The sequence below is a fragment of the Sebastes umbrosus genome, chromosome 12 (genome assembly GCF_015220745.1).
Source record: "Sebastes umbrosus isolate fSebUmb1 chromosome 12, fSebUmb1.pri, whole genome shotgun sequence".
Taxonomy (NCBI): Eukaryota; Metazoa; Chordata; class Actinopteri; order Perciformes; family Sebastidae; genus Sebastes; species Sebastes umbrosus.
Genome location: NC_051280.1, coordinates 24,863,912 through 24,880,889, shown reverse-complemented (window position 1 = coordinate 24,880,889; position 16,978 = coordinate 24,863,912). Strand labels below are relative to the sequence as shown.

At 40.2% G+C, this 16,978-nt stretch overlaps 1 protein-coding gene across 1 annotated transcript in view; it reads left to right on the top strand.

The window, feature by feature from the left end:
- The window catches only part of slc1a7a (solute carrier family 1 member 7a), a 38,023-nt gene extending 23,285 nt beyond the window's left edge, over nucleotides 1–14,738 (top strand). Inside the window, exons 3-11 of the mRNA XM_037786371.1 lie at nucleotides 493–708; nucleotides 3,078–3,120; nucleotides 4,123–4,354; nucleotides 4,622–4,721; nucleotides 6,608–6,841; nucleotides 8,124–8,318; nucleotides 11,194–11,328; nucleotides 11,651–11,750; nucleotides 12,882–14,738. Of these exons, the coding sequence (XP_037642299.1) occupies nucleotides 493–708; nucleotides 3,078–3,120; nucleotides 4,123–4,354; nucleotides 4,622–4,721; nucleotides 6,608–6,841; nucleotides 8,124–8,318; nucleotides 11,194–11,328; nucleotides 11,651–11,750; nucleotides 12,882–13,148 (1,522 nt within the window). The 3' untranslated portion in view covers nucleotides 13,149–14,738. The remainder of the gene's footprint in view (nucleotides 1–492; nucleotides 709–3,077; nucleotides 3,121–4,122; nucleotides 4,355–4,621; nucleotides 4,722–6,607; nucleotides 6,842–8,123; nucleotides 8,319–11,193; nucleotides 11,329–11,650; nucleotides 11,751–12,881) is intronic.
- The last annotated feature ends 2,240 nt before the right edge of the window (nucleotides 14,739–16,978 follow it).

The following is a 16,978-nucleotide window of genomic DNA, read 5'->3' as shown; positions in this document are numbered from 1 at the left end:
CAGTGCAGCGAAAATGAATATCTGAAGAGGAAGTACTACTCAGAGTAGCCTATTTAAATGCAAATGATTCTGTTCTGTTTGTTATGATTTACAGTACAGGCTTTCTGTGATAGAAATAGAGGGGTGCAAAGCTCTGAATGGCTTGATTCACATTCCACAAGTACAAGAGCAATTGAGAGACTGGGGAAATGATTTCATTGGATTCGCTGTGAAAATAGTCTTATTGAGTTTTGTTAAGTGGTTCTGTCAAGTCAGAGCAGTCAATCTAGTGCCACTTATTTCTTTGCTCCAGAAATGCCTTGAATGCAAATGGACATTAAATGAGTTAGCTGCAGCAGCATGCCAATGAGCTAACATTTCCATCCAGTCTTTTCAAAATATCCACCCCTGAAAACTGAGGCAGTAGTTGTGTAAGTCCTTCTTCTCGATTACAAACATTAACTTCTTCCTCTGTTTCTTTCTTTCTGTCTCCGCTTCTTCTCCACACTTCAGTTTGATGTCAGGACTGGCCGCCTTGGACGCCAAGTGCTCCAGTCGCCTGGGCATCATGACCATCTCCTACTACCTCTGGACCACCTTTGTTGCCGTGGTAGTGGGCATCGTCATGGTGTACATCATCCACCCGGGTGGAGCCGCTCAGAAGGAGGACTCTGGGGAAAGCAAGAAGCCGATGACCAGCTCTGCTGACGCTCTGCTGGATCTCATCCGGTAAGAGAGCTGTCACATATCTTCTACAGTGTGTTAGTAAACTGTCAGCATCCTTATAGGAACGTATAGAATAAAATAAATCACTATGAGATGGTGTCATGGTTTAAAAAGGTTTGGAAACCACTGTTATATATCATTCTTTGGATTCTTTGGAGTGTCTTTTTTATCTTTTATGTGTTGGAGATGTACAAAAAAAAACACCTAAATGTTCTATGGTAGTGGTTCCCAACCCGAGGGTCAGGACCTCCAAGAGACCACGAGATAAATCTGATTGCAAGATGAGTTATAAGATGGGAAATCACATTATCATGTGACTTTTCTAATGTATTTGTTTGAATCAAATACAAGGCAACGTGCATGGGTTTTGTCCCGAGAATGGACACCAACGTGGTCAGAGTTTCATGAGATCATTTTAGTAAGAACAACAAGATAAATCTATAAGAATATGGATTCACTTCAGAACCACTCAAATTTAAATATTATTAATGTGCTTGCTTTGGATTTTGTGAAAAATGACAGATATCAACTTCAGCACTTAATGAAAGCAGACTATAAGGGGAATATGTATTATAAGCACTGAGAGTAAATATAATTATCTGCTTGTAACCTTAGAGAGGTGAGCAATGTCGGCATTTTCATTATAGTGCAGTAGCTTTTATAATTCAGCACCTGTGTTATGTAAATTCCTTGCTCTGCGTGCTGCTACACGAGGACTGAAGTCAGGGAAATTAATGCTTGAGGTCACAGAGCGCTAAAGCCCGGAGCCTCGTGTGAGCCAGTGGGTTATTGTGCTAAGCTAATTAGTGCTGCTGAAGGAAGGAGAGGGTATGTCTGAGGTGAACCGGGGTCAGCAGGGCTGTGAGAAACGTGACGGCGAGGCCCCGAGAGCCGCTGTGTCACTGTGACAGTCGGTCAGTGGGATAAAGTCAACGGGCTGGAACGCAACGAGCTGCTGATCTGTTGACTCCAGCACCACAATATCTAAATTCATGATGCTATTTTATCACAAATGCAAAACGAACTACCAACAATATGACTTTTAAAGTAAAAAATAATTCATGTTTTGTCATTTAAAAGTCAGGCTTCTTTTCATCCTCTGCTCAATTTGGTATATTGAGAACAAAATCAAATCCAATAAGAAAAAATTTTATTCGAATCAGAATGTAAAAAGAGGGAGTAATAAACTGGCCAAGCTCATGAAATCCAACTATGTACTGATCATGTGGCAGAGGTGAAGCTCTGTCTCAGTGTGTGTGTGTGTGTGTGTGTGTGTGTGCGTGTGTGCGTGTGTGTGTGTGTGTGTGTGTGTTTTACAGAGCACAGCTGTGCTTTGGATTTATCTGGCAAAGCTTCTTTGCAGCCTTCATCTATCATGCAGGCATAGCTACTATATCGGTACACTCACAAATGGGCGCAACTGCCTGCAGTCGTGTGTGTGTGTGTTTGTTTGTTTGTTTGTGTGTGTTTTTGTGTGTGATAAGTATGCATAATGAGCACATTATGCATGAATATGTGCATACTTGAATGTATTAGTGGGCGCCGGGGTCAGAGTGGTTCATTATTAGCCTGCTTTGCTCCGTCTCAGACACAGGACAGGCTGCTGAGTGGCTAAGTGGTCAAATCCACGCACAACACTCAACAACAGTCCACACGAGTTGCACCATATTGTCCCTGTAGGTCTTCCGCCATATGTCTTTTTAAGTCACTCTGCTGGCTGCTGGATGCACGAGCTGTAAAACACAACATGGCTGTTAATCTCTCTGTGTCTGGAATGTGCTGTTTGGATTGTGATTGTGGGTTTGAGGTCTGTGTTGATGTGGGATTTACAGCCAGGGCTAATGCTAGTTAAAATAGCAGCATTTCAAATGGACAGAATGTAATCAGGATGTACTGTATATGCATGATGAGAAAATATATATATATATATATACACACACACACACACAAGATTCTTTATTATTAGTAAATGGATTGTATATCTATATAGTGCTGTAATACCAAAAAGCTTTACAATGTGCCTCTCCGGCACTTCAGTATCTTCCTCAAGGACACATGAGCAGCAGCCGCCTACTAGCAGTAGTACAGCATATAGAGTAAGAACCCTTTCCCTGCTCACATTGTGCAAGAGATGGGAGTACACTAAAGACGTCACCATCACATAGCTGACGCATATAGAAAGACAACCTTTAGCTAAAACCACCAGCTACAATTTACAGCTTATAATCAGGCTACTTTGCATGACGTGTGGCCGTGAACATATTGCATTTGTGGCATTGGTTTCATTGGTGGATGTTTTTTATTCATTGTGACCTTGCATCGCATGTGTTTCTGTGACTGTAAATGACATTTCTCAACATTCTCTTCCCCAGCAACATGTTTCCAGCCAACCTGGTTCAAGCTACTTTTCAACAGGTGAGCAAAACTTTCGAAGGCAAAGACACACTAAAAAGATGTTCAAAACACACAAACAGCACTAATAGTTTGGAACTAAGGTGAAAGCAACGACTGGAAACAAGGGGGGAAACAGGCTCTGACCAAGAATACATATACATATACATATATATTCATTTTTAACAGTCTCTTCTGCACTATATTCATATTTTTAATAATCCCGTATCATAGCTGTTACCCTGCACTATATTCATTTTTAACAGTTTCTTCATCTCCTGTTATTTTTATATCTGGTATATTTTTCTATACTCTGTATTATTTACTTGTGCTGTTTTTACTAATATGTTTTGCACTATGGAACTGTGATGCTTGAAACTTGAATTTCCCTCGAGATCAATAAAGTTACTATCTATCTATCTACATCTCTAAAGATCACCAATAAACACATTGCATCTCGTTTGGTACCAAAAAAAACGGCCAGCTGTTTCGCCTGTTTTCAGTCTTTATGCTAAGCTAAGATAAGTCAATGGGGGAGGGGGGGTTGCGTCAGGATGGGCATCCGGCGTAAAACCTATGCCAAATCAATATGCAGATCAATGATCCGCTGTGGCGACCCCTAACGAGAGCAGCAAATCTTCCCATCTAACATTTAGCAACAAAGAGAGTAAATGTATTTACCGAAATGTCAAATTATTCCTTTAAACCTCACTGTTGAGGCAGCAGTATTTCTTATTTTCTCCTTCACAAAGCAATTCTTTGATTTAGATGAACAATAAAAATATATGTTAGCATGCAGGGAAGTAAAAAAAGGTCTAGCATCTTTAACGCAAAATACCATAGAAACAGAGATTATGAAATAACACACTGTCTACTGCGTTCATAGTCATTTCATGTTAATATCTGTGATGTGAGCCCACGTATGTGTCATACTGTATGTGAGAATCTGCTGTATTGATCATCTCTGTTGTTGTCATGCTTCCTGTGAACTGATTGTTTGGGCCTACGCTCTGCTTTGGTTTCAAGTATCGAACCCAGAGAGTCCCCGAGCTCATCCCCAAACCAACGGTGGCTCAGCTCCTGGACGAGAGCACCACACGCAGGATCTACATCTACGGCATCCAGGACGACAACGGCACGGACATCCAGAACTTCTCCCTGGATCTCACGCCGCCGCCTGACGTCATCATGAAAACATCGCCTGGCACCAGTGAAGGCATGAATGTGCTGGGAATTGTAATTTTTTCTGCTACCATGGGTAAGCAGTTGGAATGGATCCTGCACACACAGACCTTCACAGAGTGATATGCACAATGTACATACATAAATATGCATAATTGCATAATTGCAGTCTTGGCACCTGTATTTTGAATAATTCAGTTGTGCTCATGAGGAAGGCAGAGAACAAAGAAATGATGACACTCATCAATTTACACTGTTGAATGCATCATTGTAGGTGTATGATTGATGCATTTATCCCTTCACGAATGCAACATATGTTGTGCTTTTTTCTTCTTCGATTCAGGCATAATGTTAGGAAGAATGGGACCCAATGGAAGCGCTTTGGTCAACTTCTGCCAGAGTGTGAATGAGGCCGTTTTGAAGATTGTCGCCATTGTCATCTGGTAAGTAAACAGCACCAAAATAAAGTGATAAAATGTGTGAGCAGTTTAGCTGATACTGGTAATAATGATCAAAATGTTAGCTGAAACAGCCTTAAGAATTTCCCCTTTTTAGCTTGGCTCTATGGACAGCAATGTCGGTCTGTTGGTCAGTCAGTTGGCCATGAATTTAGATAAGGCATTCCTGCTCCCCAGAGGATAAATCCTACTGACATTGACTACGTTTACATGCAAAAAAATAAAGACAATATTCTTACTAAACTGTTTACATGGCTAATGAAATTCCGCTAATATTCCTGTTTACATGAAGCTGTGCATACTCTGATTAACGTAACCGGTGGCAGACTTGTTTGACCGTGCAAACACAGCCTCCCTCTTTCATTCCTTCAACCGCATTCTTGAAAAGGTTGGCGTTGCGATATTTGCACATATCCAAAAACCTGTTGATATCCAAGTCTTTCATAGGTTTGTATTTCTTTACGACCAGAAATGTGGACTTTTTTTCTTTTGGGCATGCATCTCTGCAAACTGTCAGCTAGTTGGTTTGTGTACAACGCACAGAGTTGGCCCTAAACAGGCAAGAGGCCGTGTGTCGCAAACTGCCGTAAAAACACCAATTGAGATGCATATTCCGAAAGCGCTGTAGCTATGCATGTCCAAAGAATGCTGCTAAGCCTGAATAACACCAGCATATCCCACATGTCTTCATCGGAAAATGCTCCATTCAGTATATCTAAACGGAATATGCAAATTCACAATATTGTCATATTCAGAATAATAGTGGAATATTAGTGTGCATGTAAGTATAGTTATTGGTGATCCCCTGACTTTTCCTCTAGTGCTATGTGAGGTTGACATTTTTGTTTTTTTAGTGAAATGTCTCCACAACTTCTGGATAGATTTGTCATTTCATTTGGTACAGATATTCATGGTGCCCAGGGGATGAATCCTCATGTTTCCATCATCTGTCTGATGGATTGGCAGAACATTTTGTTCAGATATTCATGGTTCCTACTACACCATGTATCTTCATTACTTTGATGATCACTTCAAATGTCTCAACAACTATTGGAAGGATTGCGATTACATTTGTTTCAGCCATTCATGATTAGTTGTGATAGCTTTGGTGATCCCTTGACCTCAGCTCATAATTGTTTAATTTGTCCAATCTGACCAAAATGACCTAATACCTTTAAAACTAGTGGCATTCTCACATGGACGGATTAACGTGACCACAGGCTCTCGACACAAACTCACTACGGACCCCTACATACATGCACAACTAGTACATGCACACGCGTGTGCCCTGCCCTCCCCAAGCAGCAAGAGTTTGGTCACACAATAGCACAAGGCAAGCCACAATCATACAGCATTAGGGCTGTACTGAATAGTTTGAAGCTTCATTCATAACTTTGACATTCAAATTATTATTATTATTAATAACTTGCATTGCGTGCATAGTCCACCTCACCTTTTCTCTCTCACACACACACAGCGAGCAACACGACAGCCCATCTCTCTGTAATTGTCTCAGTCCTCAGTCAAAATGTCAAAATTGATTGAAAAAAGATAAAGGTTATCATTTCCAAAATTCAAAACATGTTTTTATCTAACAAAGTATTCTGCTTGAAAACTATATTTTCACTGCACTCAAAAAACGGGTTGCTCTCCGGCTGGCTGCACACAGAGGCTCGCTCCTGTATCTAACAGCACCATCAATTGCTGTTAGCACTGTCACTGTGAGCATGTTAGTATTAAGCTCAAAGTACAGCCTCACAGAGCCACTAGTTGTAGGAGAAGTCATGTTGAAAAGTAAATGCGCCCTGCTTTATTAGAAAGAAATAATCATTTTAAATAAAAGACTTATACCTTCCCTCTGTCCGTCACAGGTATTTCCCCTTCGGGATCGTGTTCCTGGTTGCCGGTAAGATCTTGGAAATGGACGACCCTTCAGCCATGGGGAAGAAGCTGGGCTTTTACGCCATCACGGTGGTAATGGGCTTGGTGCTACACGGTTTATTCATCCTACCAGCCATGTACTTCTTCATCACTAAGAAGAGCCCCATCGTCTACATCAGAGGCATTTTGCAGGCCTTGCTCATCTCCTTGGCCACCTCCTCCAGGTAAACATCTGACAAATTTAAACACTGCATTGGATTTATATTTTGTTATTATTCATTAATAAATGTGGAGACGCTGAATTTTTTCAGGACCAAACGTAACGGAAAATAAACCCACTTAATCAAGTTCACTACATTTTGTTTTGTTTATTTCCCTGTATAAGATAAAAATCGTGTGAGGTCACCTGACGCTCTAATTGGGTTACTCAAGGAACACATAATTGAAAGCTTTTCAGAAAATGGAATTATTAATGTACATATTGAATGTTTCTGGTCACGTTTACCAGAACTATTCACAATGTGTGAGTGCAATCATAAAATAACAACAATAACCTGCCGAGGTCAGAGGATAGGCTTTCAGACTATAATGCTAATGGACTGGATAATGGAATGAACCTTGAATGAAATGGGTTTCACTGTGACCCTTTTAACCTCATACGCCACCACAAGGCCATTTTATGATTGGCCATTTATTTGTCGTTTCCAGCAACACTACCTTTTGCAGCCTTTCAAGTGGGTGAACAGCATTACCAATGAGTGTCAGAGTGTTTGCTCCTGGTTTACAATCGGATGATTACCTTCTAAACACATCCTCTTTAAACCCTCTCCAGCTGATCAGTGAACGTTCCTGTAAATAATAGATAATAAGATTAATTTGTGACATTGTAACATTTGTGGTGTCATTATGTGTCGCAGCTAACAGCTAACTGAGAGGTTGAACTAAAGGAAATAAAAAGACATTTTTGCAGCAACTTGGCTCGCATAATGAAAAACACAGACCAAGCTAAGCTAAGATTTTTATCACTGCATGTATACTGGCTTTTTGGCTAATGTGCAACAGTATTATGGAACTTATTTGACTATTTAAATGTTTAATATACTCGCATATGTTCTTGTATATCAACCCCAAGAGTAGCATTCCCCCCCCATCAAAACACAATATGTCTGTTTAAGACGGTGTTTTCTAGAATTACAAAAGTGAAAACCTTCTATGTCACATTCTTTTAGTTTTTGGTCCTAATATCAGCAGCTTTCAGAATGAAATCAATGCAGTAAATAAATGCATTGACAAATGTATAAATACCAATTTGAGGCAGTCTTAGAGCGCTGCAGGTGCTTAATCTCTTTGTTGTGGTGGCAAAAAGAGCCCCCGCAGAGAAAATTGCTTAATGGAATAATTTGTTGTTGTCTGCTTGTGAACACATCTAGTAATCACATAGTAACCTCAACATATTATTATTATTATTATTATTATTATTATTATTATTATTATTTCCTGCTGCAGCTCTGCCACTCTGCCTATCACCTTCAAGTGCCTCCTTGAGAACAACCACATCGACAGACGCATCATCCGCTTCGTGCTGCCTGTCGGGGCCACCATCAACATGGACGGCACCGCACTCTACGAGGCCGTGGCGGCCATCTTCATCGCCCAAGTGAATAATTATGAGCTCGACTTTGGACAGATCATCACGATCAGGTAAGGCTACATGTAGACCGGAACTGACTCATATAAATTGACATTTGGTGGAAAATGTAATAAACTATGGTAAATGTCAGCAGGTCAGGGTGGACTCGGATGACACACTCTTGGCTTCCTTAGCAAAAATCTGAGAGCAAACTTCTTAAACGGCAGTTTCTATCATTTCATTTAGCTGTTTTCATAGCATTTTGTTGGATGACTTAAAAAAATATAGTGGGGAAAAAAAGCAAAGGGCTTAAAGGGCCCTCCACTGATTACCTAATCGTAGCCCCAGTTTATGCAACACGTACTGTAGCTGCTGGTAGCATTAGCATTCGCAAGCCTGATAAACGCCGGTGGAAAAACTTGTACATGAACAAGATTTTATTCCTCTTCTGTGGCAGTAAACACGACATGAACCCACAGATAACTGTGCTATAGTCAGAGCTTAACAATTTCGGCTGACGAACAATAACGGTAACTGCAACAAACAGCAGGACTAAAGCTCCGAAAACCAACGTGTAGAAAATATTTGCAGTTTTACTAAGGGTTAAAGGAATATTTAAAGGAATACTTTGTGAAATGTCCTTAGATGGAGTATGGTATCAATCTTCTCATCTAACTTTCGGAAAGCATGTCAAACTATTCCTTTAAAATAATAATAAATCTTTGGACAGATTCTTATCTAAACAGCAATTTTTGCAACGGAGGAAAAAAACCTCCCAAAGTGTGACAATATAAGTAACTTTCATCTGGGTCAAAAAAAAATGGTGCAGGCATACTTGTGGTGTTTTGAGTGCAACGTGAATTAATCTAACGTCACACATTTAGTTTAATTCTGAATTAATAAAAAATATTATGGGATTTACTAGATACACATATATGTAAATGTCACACAGATTACGCCTCATATGAGCTTCTTAGTCTGATCTGATTTCTGCTAAATCAGTCTGGAAGCCCCGGGGACACAGACAGACAGACAGACAGACAGACAGACAGACAGAAACACCAACAGTCCCCTATACCCACCCTATAGCTTTTAACCATAGGTAAACAAGCCCACCCGGGTCTAGGGAAATGGCCAGTCCCTCCTTTGATTTCATGACATGTCCCACAGTAATAACATTAAGCAGACCTCTCCTCATGGCTGCAGTCTGTGCCCATTCCCTCATAATCCCTTTGGCGGTAAAACCCATATGACCTGTATTACTCATCTCCCTTGTCACGCCAGAATTATAATAATTTTTTGCCTCTCTCTGCGTCCTGTTCCCGTGCCGTTTGGCCGCTGACCATGGAGCTGCTCCATCTGCATGCTAACCCAAACCCCAACCCCAACCCCCCATCCCCACACCAGCCCTGCAGAGGGACAGTTTGTCAGTTTCTGCTCCTCAGAGGTCCAGGTCTCGGACAGAATATCCACTCAATCAGTCTCTCTACACAGTTGTGTAAGAACAAATACTTTACTTAATTAAAAGTTGTAACGCTACGATATAAAAATACTCTGTTCCAAGTAAAATTTTGAAATTACAGAGGTTTCATCATCAAAATGTACTTAAAGGTGCGTTATATGATATCCAGAGCATTAATATAGCAGCAAACAACTATCTACTATGTAAAGATATAGAGGCGTAATGTCTACCTGAGCAGAGAATGAAGTCGCTCTCCCTCTGAGTGTGTTGTAATCCAAGCTTTTTCCGTGCTTGTGCTGCACTGGCTATAGCTCACCGCGCTGAACTGCGTTCATACAGCGGTTAAAAGCTTAAAGAGACGTGCAGAGGCAATAGTAATGCTCCCAATCTCGCATTTAATTCAATTCAATTCAATTCAATTTATTTTTGTATAGCGTCAAATCACAACAGAAGTTATCTCAAGACGCTTTGATTTAGTACCTTTAAAGAAAAAAGTAAAGGTAGCCTACGCATTATGCTGGTTAGCTCCTTTGGGAGAGATTATTATACGGTATAGGCCGATTATATTGTTGGAGTAGCATTTTAGCAGCATTTTAATGTTGCAGTAGGTCGATGTGAAGCCAAGTTTAACTACTTTATTATGGTGTTGGGTCATCTCATACCGATCTTATTAGGAAACCCAGGACTGTGGATGAGTACTGGCCTCATAATATTTGCTAAAGGGCCATGAGAAAACCATATTCTTGACAAAAAAAACTATAATAATAATATTAATTTATAGGCTAATATAGGCAATTTTGCTGTAATTGCCCTTTCCCGACACCCCACCCCTGAGCAGAGCTGTAACTAGGCACAGTAAGCCTGTCAGGCTTTGAATTTCTCCACATGCTGAAACGGTGTCCATGGGGCTTTCGTAAGAGTAATACTCGGTATCTAAAGAGTTTGTAGGGTGATGTGTAGTGCCGAAAACAAAAATACAAGAGCAAAAGTGTAAGAAATGGATTAAACAGTGTTTTCAGTGTTTCTTCTCAAAGCATAACGGGCATGTTATAATCCAACTGCATTATTTTGTGGGGCTACAGGTTGTTAGAAAGTACTCCCTTTTTAGGGCTCTCACTTTGAAGTGAGTCAGCTGGTAACATTGAAGTGTCAGCTAGAGTTTAGCATTTCCATCGGCTTACACTAGCTAGCTGCGGCTTATAAAATCTGCTAGCGACATTTTTATTCTTGCCAGCAAAATTCGTGGTCACTGGTTACAAATGAGGAGCCTGACTTTTATATCTGTGAGAAATCAAGAAATAATTATGAAGAATTTCGAGTTGTAAATTTGCCACCGTTTTCAGTGTAAACTGCAAATGTGCCGATGCTAGAATGGAAATTTTGACACGCTGGCAAACAGCCTCGCTGTCCTTCAGTTCAGAAAGATAGAAGACCTTTTGATGGAGACTTGTTCCTAGAAATAAATGCACTCTTTGTTCTCTCAGCATCACGGCCACTGCAGCCAGTATCGGTGCAGCGGGAATCCCACAGGCTGGACTCGTAACCATGGTGATCGTGCTGACATCTGTGGGTCTACCGACGGATGACATCACTCTCATCATTGCTGTTGATTGGGCTTTGTAAGTAAAGATTAATCTCTCCATCATGAATAGCGGAATATAAGCCATCACATCGGGAGGTGGGAATGGCATTTAAGTGTCTTCCAGGAAGTATTAATCTATAGCTTCTTAGCTGGAGTTTATAGTACAGTGTACAGGTACCATACCTGATGTATTAAGATTATTATAAGCCTCTACTTTGCATAAACCTGAACGTCTCAGTGAACCGAATGAACACCAACGCTATAAACTCTAAATTAAATGTGTTTTTTTAGATTATGAATATCTTATTTTCCCAAGCTTCATTAACACTGTGGATGACTTTTATCATTTTATAATCTAGGGATCGATTCAGGACCATGGTCAATGTGATGGGTGACGCCCTGGCCACGGGCATTATGGCTCATATCTGCAGAAAAGATTTTGTCAAAGAAGGGGAGCAGGTGAGAGACTGCAAGGCCAACAAACAATCCATGTATTGTCTTCTTAAGGTTGTCTTAGGGGTCTCCAGTTGTTTTTGTTATTTCCCTCCAGTCTCATTGTGTTTCTGAAGGATGAGCGCAAATCTTCGCTTCTTCGTGTCATTCTCAAATGTGCATCTAATCACGTCTTTCTATTGGCTTTGTACGCAATTCACTGTCTGTCTGAACACACAGTCAGGCCAGCCGTTCTCCCTGCATCCAGTCGTTATGCAAAGCTATTCTAATCAACGCCCGGCTCTAGCTGCATATTTAACAAATAGAGAGTTATCATCATCTAACTCTCAACAGGAAAGCAAACCGTTTTACCCGAATCTCTCCCTTATATAACGTATATGTCTTACCTTACCAGCTGCTAACATCTGGCTACTGGATCATATTTGAGTTTATTATAAAGAAAACGTTTATTATGGTTTAAAAATTTTTACAAATTTTGTCAAGACAACAGGCTAAATACAGAATATTGTCGTGACATACTGTCAGAGGAAATTGTAGTAAATGTATGCTGGCAAGTTTATCCATATTTACAATCAATAATAATGCAAAAAGCTTTAAAAGAACAGTGTGTAACATTGGCAGAAATGGAATATAATATTAATACGTTTTAATAATTTTGTTTCCTTTAGTGTATAATCACCTGAAAATAAGAATTGTTGAGTTTTTGTTAGCTTAGAATGAGACGTTGAGACTACACAGGGAGCAGGTCCTCTTCACCCATTCGCGTTTTCCTGTTCTCACAACAGTCACCATAGTTCCCCTAAAAGCTTGGCACAGGGGAGAAGTTCAGTTGGTTGCAATCTGCAACCTCACCGCTAGATGCCGCCAGATCCTACACACTGCACCTTTAAGTTTACTCATTCATCTTTTGGAGGCCAAAGCCTAAATTATTCTGATGATGGTGAATATGTAAACAAATGACTGTAGACGACATTCAGTCTTCAAAGTCATAAACATGTCATTTCATCTGTCAATGTGACAGCTGTGTATAATCCAACTTTTCCATAAAACATCACTATCCAACCTCGGATATAAGCTTTTTTTTTAATGAAAGATATATTTGAAAATTAAAAAAGTAACGTGATTCTTCTTCTCCAGGTGCCTCTGATTTGTGAAACTAAGCCCATGATAAGCATCCAGCAGATGATGACCTACCAGAACCAGAAGAACGGCTGCTACCAGCCGCCCCCGCCGGGCAGCAAGCAGGACCACCGAGCCCCGGACGTGGCTCGCCTGATGCAGCTGGAGGAGGGCATCCGGCCGGAGAAGAGGAAACACGCTCACTCCTCTCACCACAAGAGAGGAGAGCACAGGGACAAGGACCACACTTCCATTGATATGAACGGGCTGGAGACTAACGTATAAAAAGCAGCTGCCCTGCCAGCAAGCTACTGGCACGTCCACAGCTGCAGGACTGGCAGGAGAGGAAGACAAATTAAAGATTGAGGTGACTAAGTTCACACGCTTTTCCCCTCCGAGAAGGAGAGCAGCCCAGGGTGGATGAACGCAGATGACCCTGGAGGAAAAAAAAAAGACGATTTTTGTTTTTCTACATAACCTAAATAATGACCCACATTTGATTGTGTATGTTTGTGTGTGTGTACATATTTATCAGAGATGTATTATTTGGTACAAGCAGTGTGCTGCTCTCTAGCTGACAGACATTTCAAACTGGATCCTAAACAGGGTTTCACAAAGATCCCAGCCAGATCTGTGAGTCAGCCAAACTCAAAGGAGTGGAAATGGAGAACATAATATCAGATATAATTAAAGGAACCTATTCCTCTGTGGACTGTGGCACAAAAAAAAACATCCATACTTATCTCTTTTTATTGGTTATGATCTGGTTTGGCATGTTTTTAGCATAATATTGGTTGGGTTTTTGTATCTTTCTTCTTTTTTTTTGTCATTCTGAACTGTATAATGAAACTGAAAATGATGCCTGTTTGGAGCATTCTTCCAATAAATTCACTGACTTAATAACACGCACAACAAAGAGACAAAGTGGGACAATACAAGATAATTCAGCTTTAACGATATGCAACAGTTTTGTTCAGATTCAGGTAAAAAAAATGTCTCTAATTTGGGCTAAAAAAAACAAAAAAGGGATTATGTACGATTTCTCAAATGTTCTCAGCCACATCTTTCCCTGCAATTCTCTTCTCTGCCTTGTTGTCCTGACTCTAAGTGGGTACTCTGCCTCATACCTGCAGTACTGCACGGTCATTGCCAGAATCAAGACAAAAAAGATGATGAAGGTCGCGATGAAAACGAAGACGAGTGTTTGCCCTTGTGTCGAAGTCATGTTAAGTTGTCTATGCACCCCATTGTATTTCCTCTTTGCCTTAAACGACCAAAGGAGAAGCATGCGGGACCACGTGCACTATACGCCGAAAACAGCTGAGACAAAAACAACACAACAAGTCAACAATCACAGGTCAAACTCTGTCCATATGTATGTGATATATGCTGTACATGTATGTATTTTAAAAGTTTAAAAAAAAATGTAGATTTTACTACCATGTCAGTATGTTTCAAGAGCTGCCATTCTGTATTTGTATAAAGTCACTGTAGTCCAAAATTTATAAAAATGTATCAAAAACGTCAAGAAAATGAAAAATATATGAAAAATGTACAAATATTTTACTATTGAAGTTATTTTTAATGGTTTTGGAATATGAAGTTTGAGTTATAAGAACTGCAGGTGCAATAAAGGTTCAAGTATATGACATTTCAAGGATTAAAAACTGCAAAATTAACGCTTTATTTAGAAATCTAACAAGCCACATATTCTCTCTTAAAAGGCACACATACCTGCAGGTGTTTAGTTAATAACCTCAGCAAATGTCATGTTGAAACATGAATAAATCTCAACGTAAACTAAAGTCAACGGAGCTGTTAAATGAGGTAAAGAGAAGAGATTTATAAGATAAGTCCTTGTTCAAGCTAAACCAAGTGCACTTGTTAAAATGTCTCCATATTGAGGTGCACTATGGCACATGGTCCACTCACAAGACGACCATGTCAATAAATCATTTCAAGGACTTTAGTACGACAAAACACTACAACATATATTCTACACACTGTAACCACACAGCAGATTACTGTACAGGCCTTTACAGTGGGCTTGTATGAGGAGTAATTTCACTGGGGATTGTAAAGCTTTGTGCAGGCGAGACAAGATCAGCCTTGGAGTAGGATGGGGATATAAAAATCAGAGAAACACCATCAGCAGGGCCGCTTTGGAGGAATTGTGTACAATCTCCGACCCACTGACCAAACAATCAGGAGGCAGATTGAATTATACTATACTAGGTAACTGCATTTGTCGGATGCACATAAATCATACCTGGCATTTTTCCCGGGTATGATATTCAAGTTGAGAGTGTAAATATGACAGCAATGTTATTTGTGTTATATGTTATTCTACGTGGGCAAACTCTGGAGTCCAATATGCACTCAATACATTTAATACATATACTATATTTAAAATATATTGAGAAAATACCATAGATTTAAGTCATAATGTTCTACAAAATGTTGCGTAAAAAAATAATGTATGTGGTGGAAGAATGGGATGCATGTCAACTCGTACATTACGGCTATTTATCACATAATAACACCAGAACATATAGACTGAAAACTAAAGGTTGCTATGGTTACATAATGGGCTTCTTTTATCAATGGTTCTGAAAAGCTGAATCAATACAGTTGTTAGCAGTTTATTATAAATGTGACTACCGTAGATCCATTAAAGCTCCTTCGTCTTCGTAAAAGATAATGATTTTCTCCTTTGCAACAACTATAGTTGCCATGATGTTTACGACAACGGAGCTAAAGGAAGCTGGCTTCGTTCTGCTGAAGTAAAATCAGTGATGTATTGGATATTTTATAACACAAACTTCCTCTTACAAATGAAACACTGAATTAATTAGCTGCTACATCCATATGGCATCCCACTCATTATATATTAGGTCCAATGATGGTGTTTTTAAAGCAACTGACTCAAGAGAATCTTGGAAAAATACGTTGAATTCAGTGCTATTATCAAACATTACAGTCTCGCTTTAAATGATAATGGACATCTTCTGTACAGTGGTCTTTTGTTTTGGTGTTTAGAAGCTGCCATCTTCAGTGCATTACGGTCTCTATAACACACAATTCACCCTTAAATTCAAAAGGACTTTCTTTGCTATTGATTTCTTCCTTTTTTAAAAAAAAAAGACGTCTCAAAAAGGCTATGCCACTGGAATTAATATGCGTTACCAGCGCTAGAGAAGATGAAAAGGTTTGGAAAGCCTTGAACTTAAATGGTTGTAAAGGCTGAGGATGGAACACATTTGAATTTAGCTCCTCTATAGTTGTGTATAAATTATTATGCTATTAGATATCGGTGTCCCAAGGTCAGAAAGCAGAGCATGTAATAGTTTCTTTCACTGTATAAATCTAACTTCATGTCCCCGGTCTGTTCAGCATGCTGTTACGACGAAATGTCTGCATGAAAGATGCCAAGGTCCAATTTTTCAGATATAGATATAGGCAGGTGAATTTAGGTGTAGCAGAAGTTCAATCCACTGAACAAACGTCAAAGACCTTTGCAGAATTGATGGCTCTCATTCAAATTCAGTCCAATATTTACTTTTACTTTCTAGGAAAACTTTGAGCCCAGGTTATTTATTCGAGCTCATGCTGAGAATCTAAAGTTGATTTAAGGCAAACCAAGCCTGACAATCCTCCGCTAACACCACTCCACTCCACCTCACCCCATCTCACCCCTTCACACTGCGCTGGTTACATTAGCCCGCTGCTAATGGTCAGGGAGGCAGGCCAGCCATGCAGCCTGTGTGCAGCATCTGAAAATGGCCATTTGGCCAGCTGGCCACCTGGCAAAAGGCACAGATGGGGGGGGGGGGAGGGCTAAAGGGAGTTGGCCGGATAGGAGCAATTAGGAACGCAGGCTGGATCTGGCAGAAGGTGCATGGTGGTGGGCGGAGGGGGGGGGAGGCCAACAGGGAGAGGTCGGGATCAACTCTAAAATAAATGGACAAATGGGAGAGGAAATGGAGAAAGAGGGAAGTAGGGCACAAAGGCTGAAAAAACAGCAACAAAAACAACTCAAATCCCTTTGTTTGAACGCTATCCAGAGAGAACTAGTAGAGAACTGTGCCACTGCCGCTCGTAAACAGCACTGATGC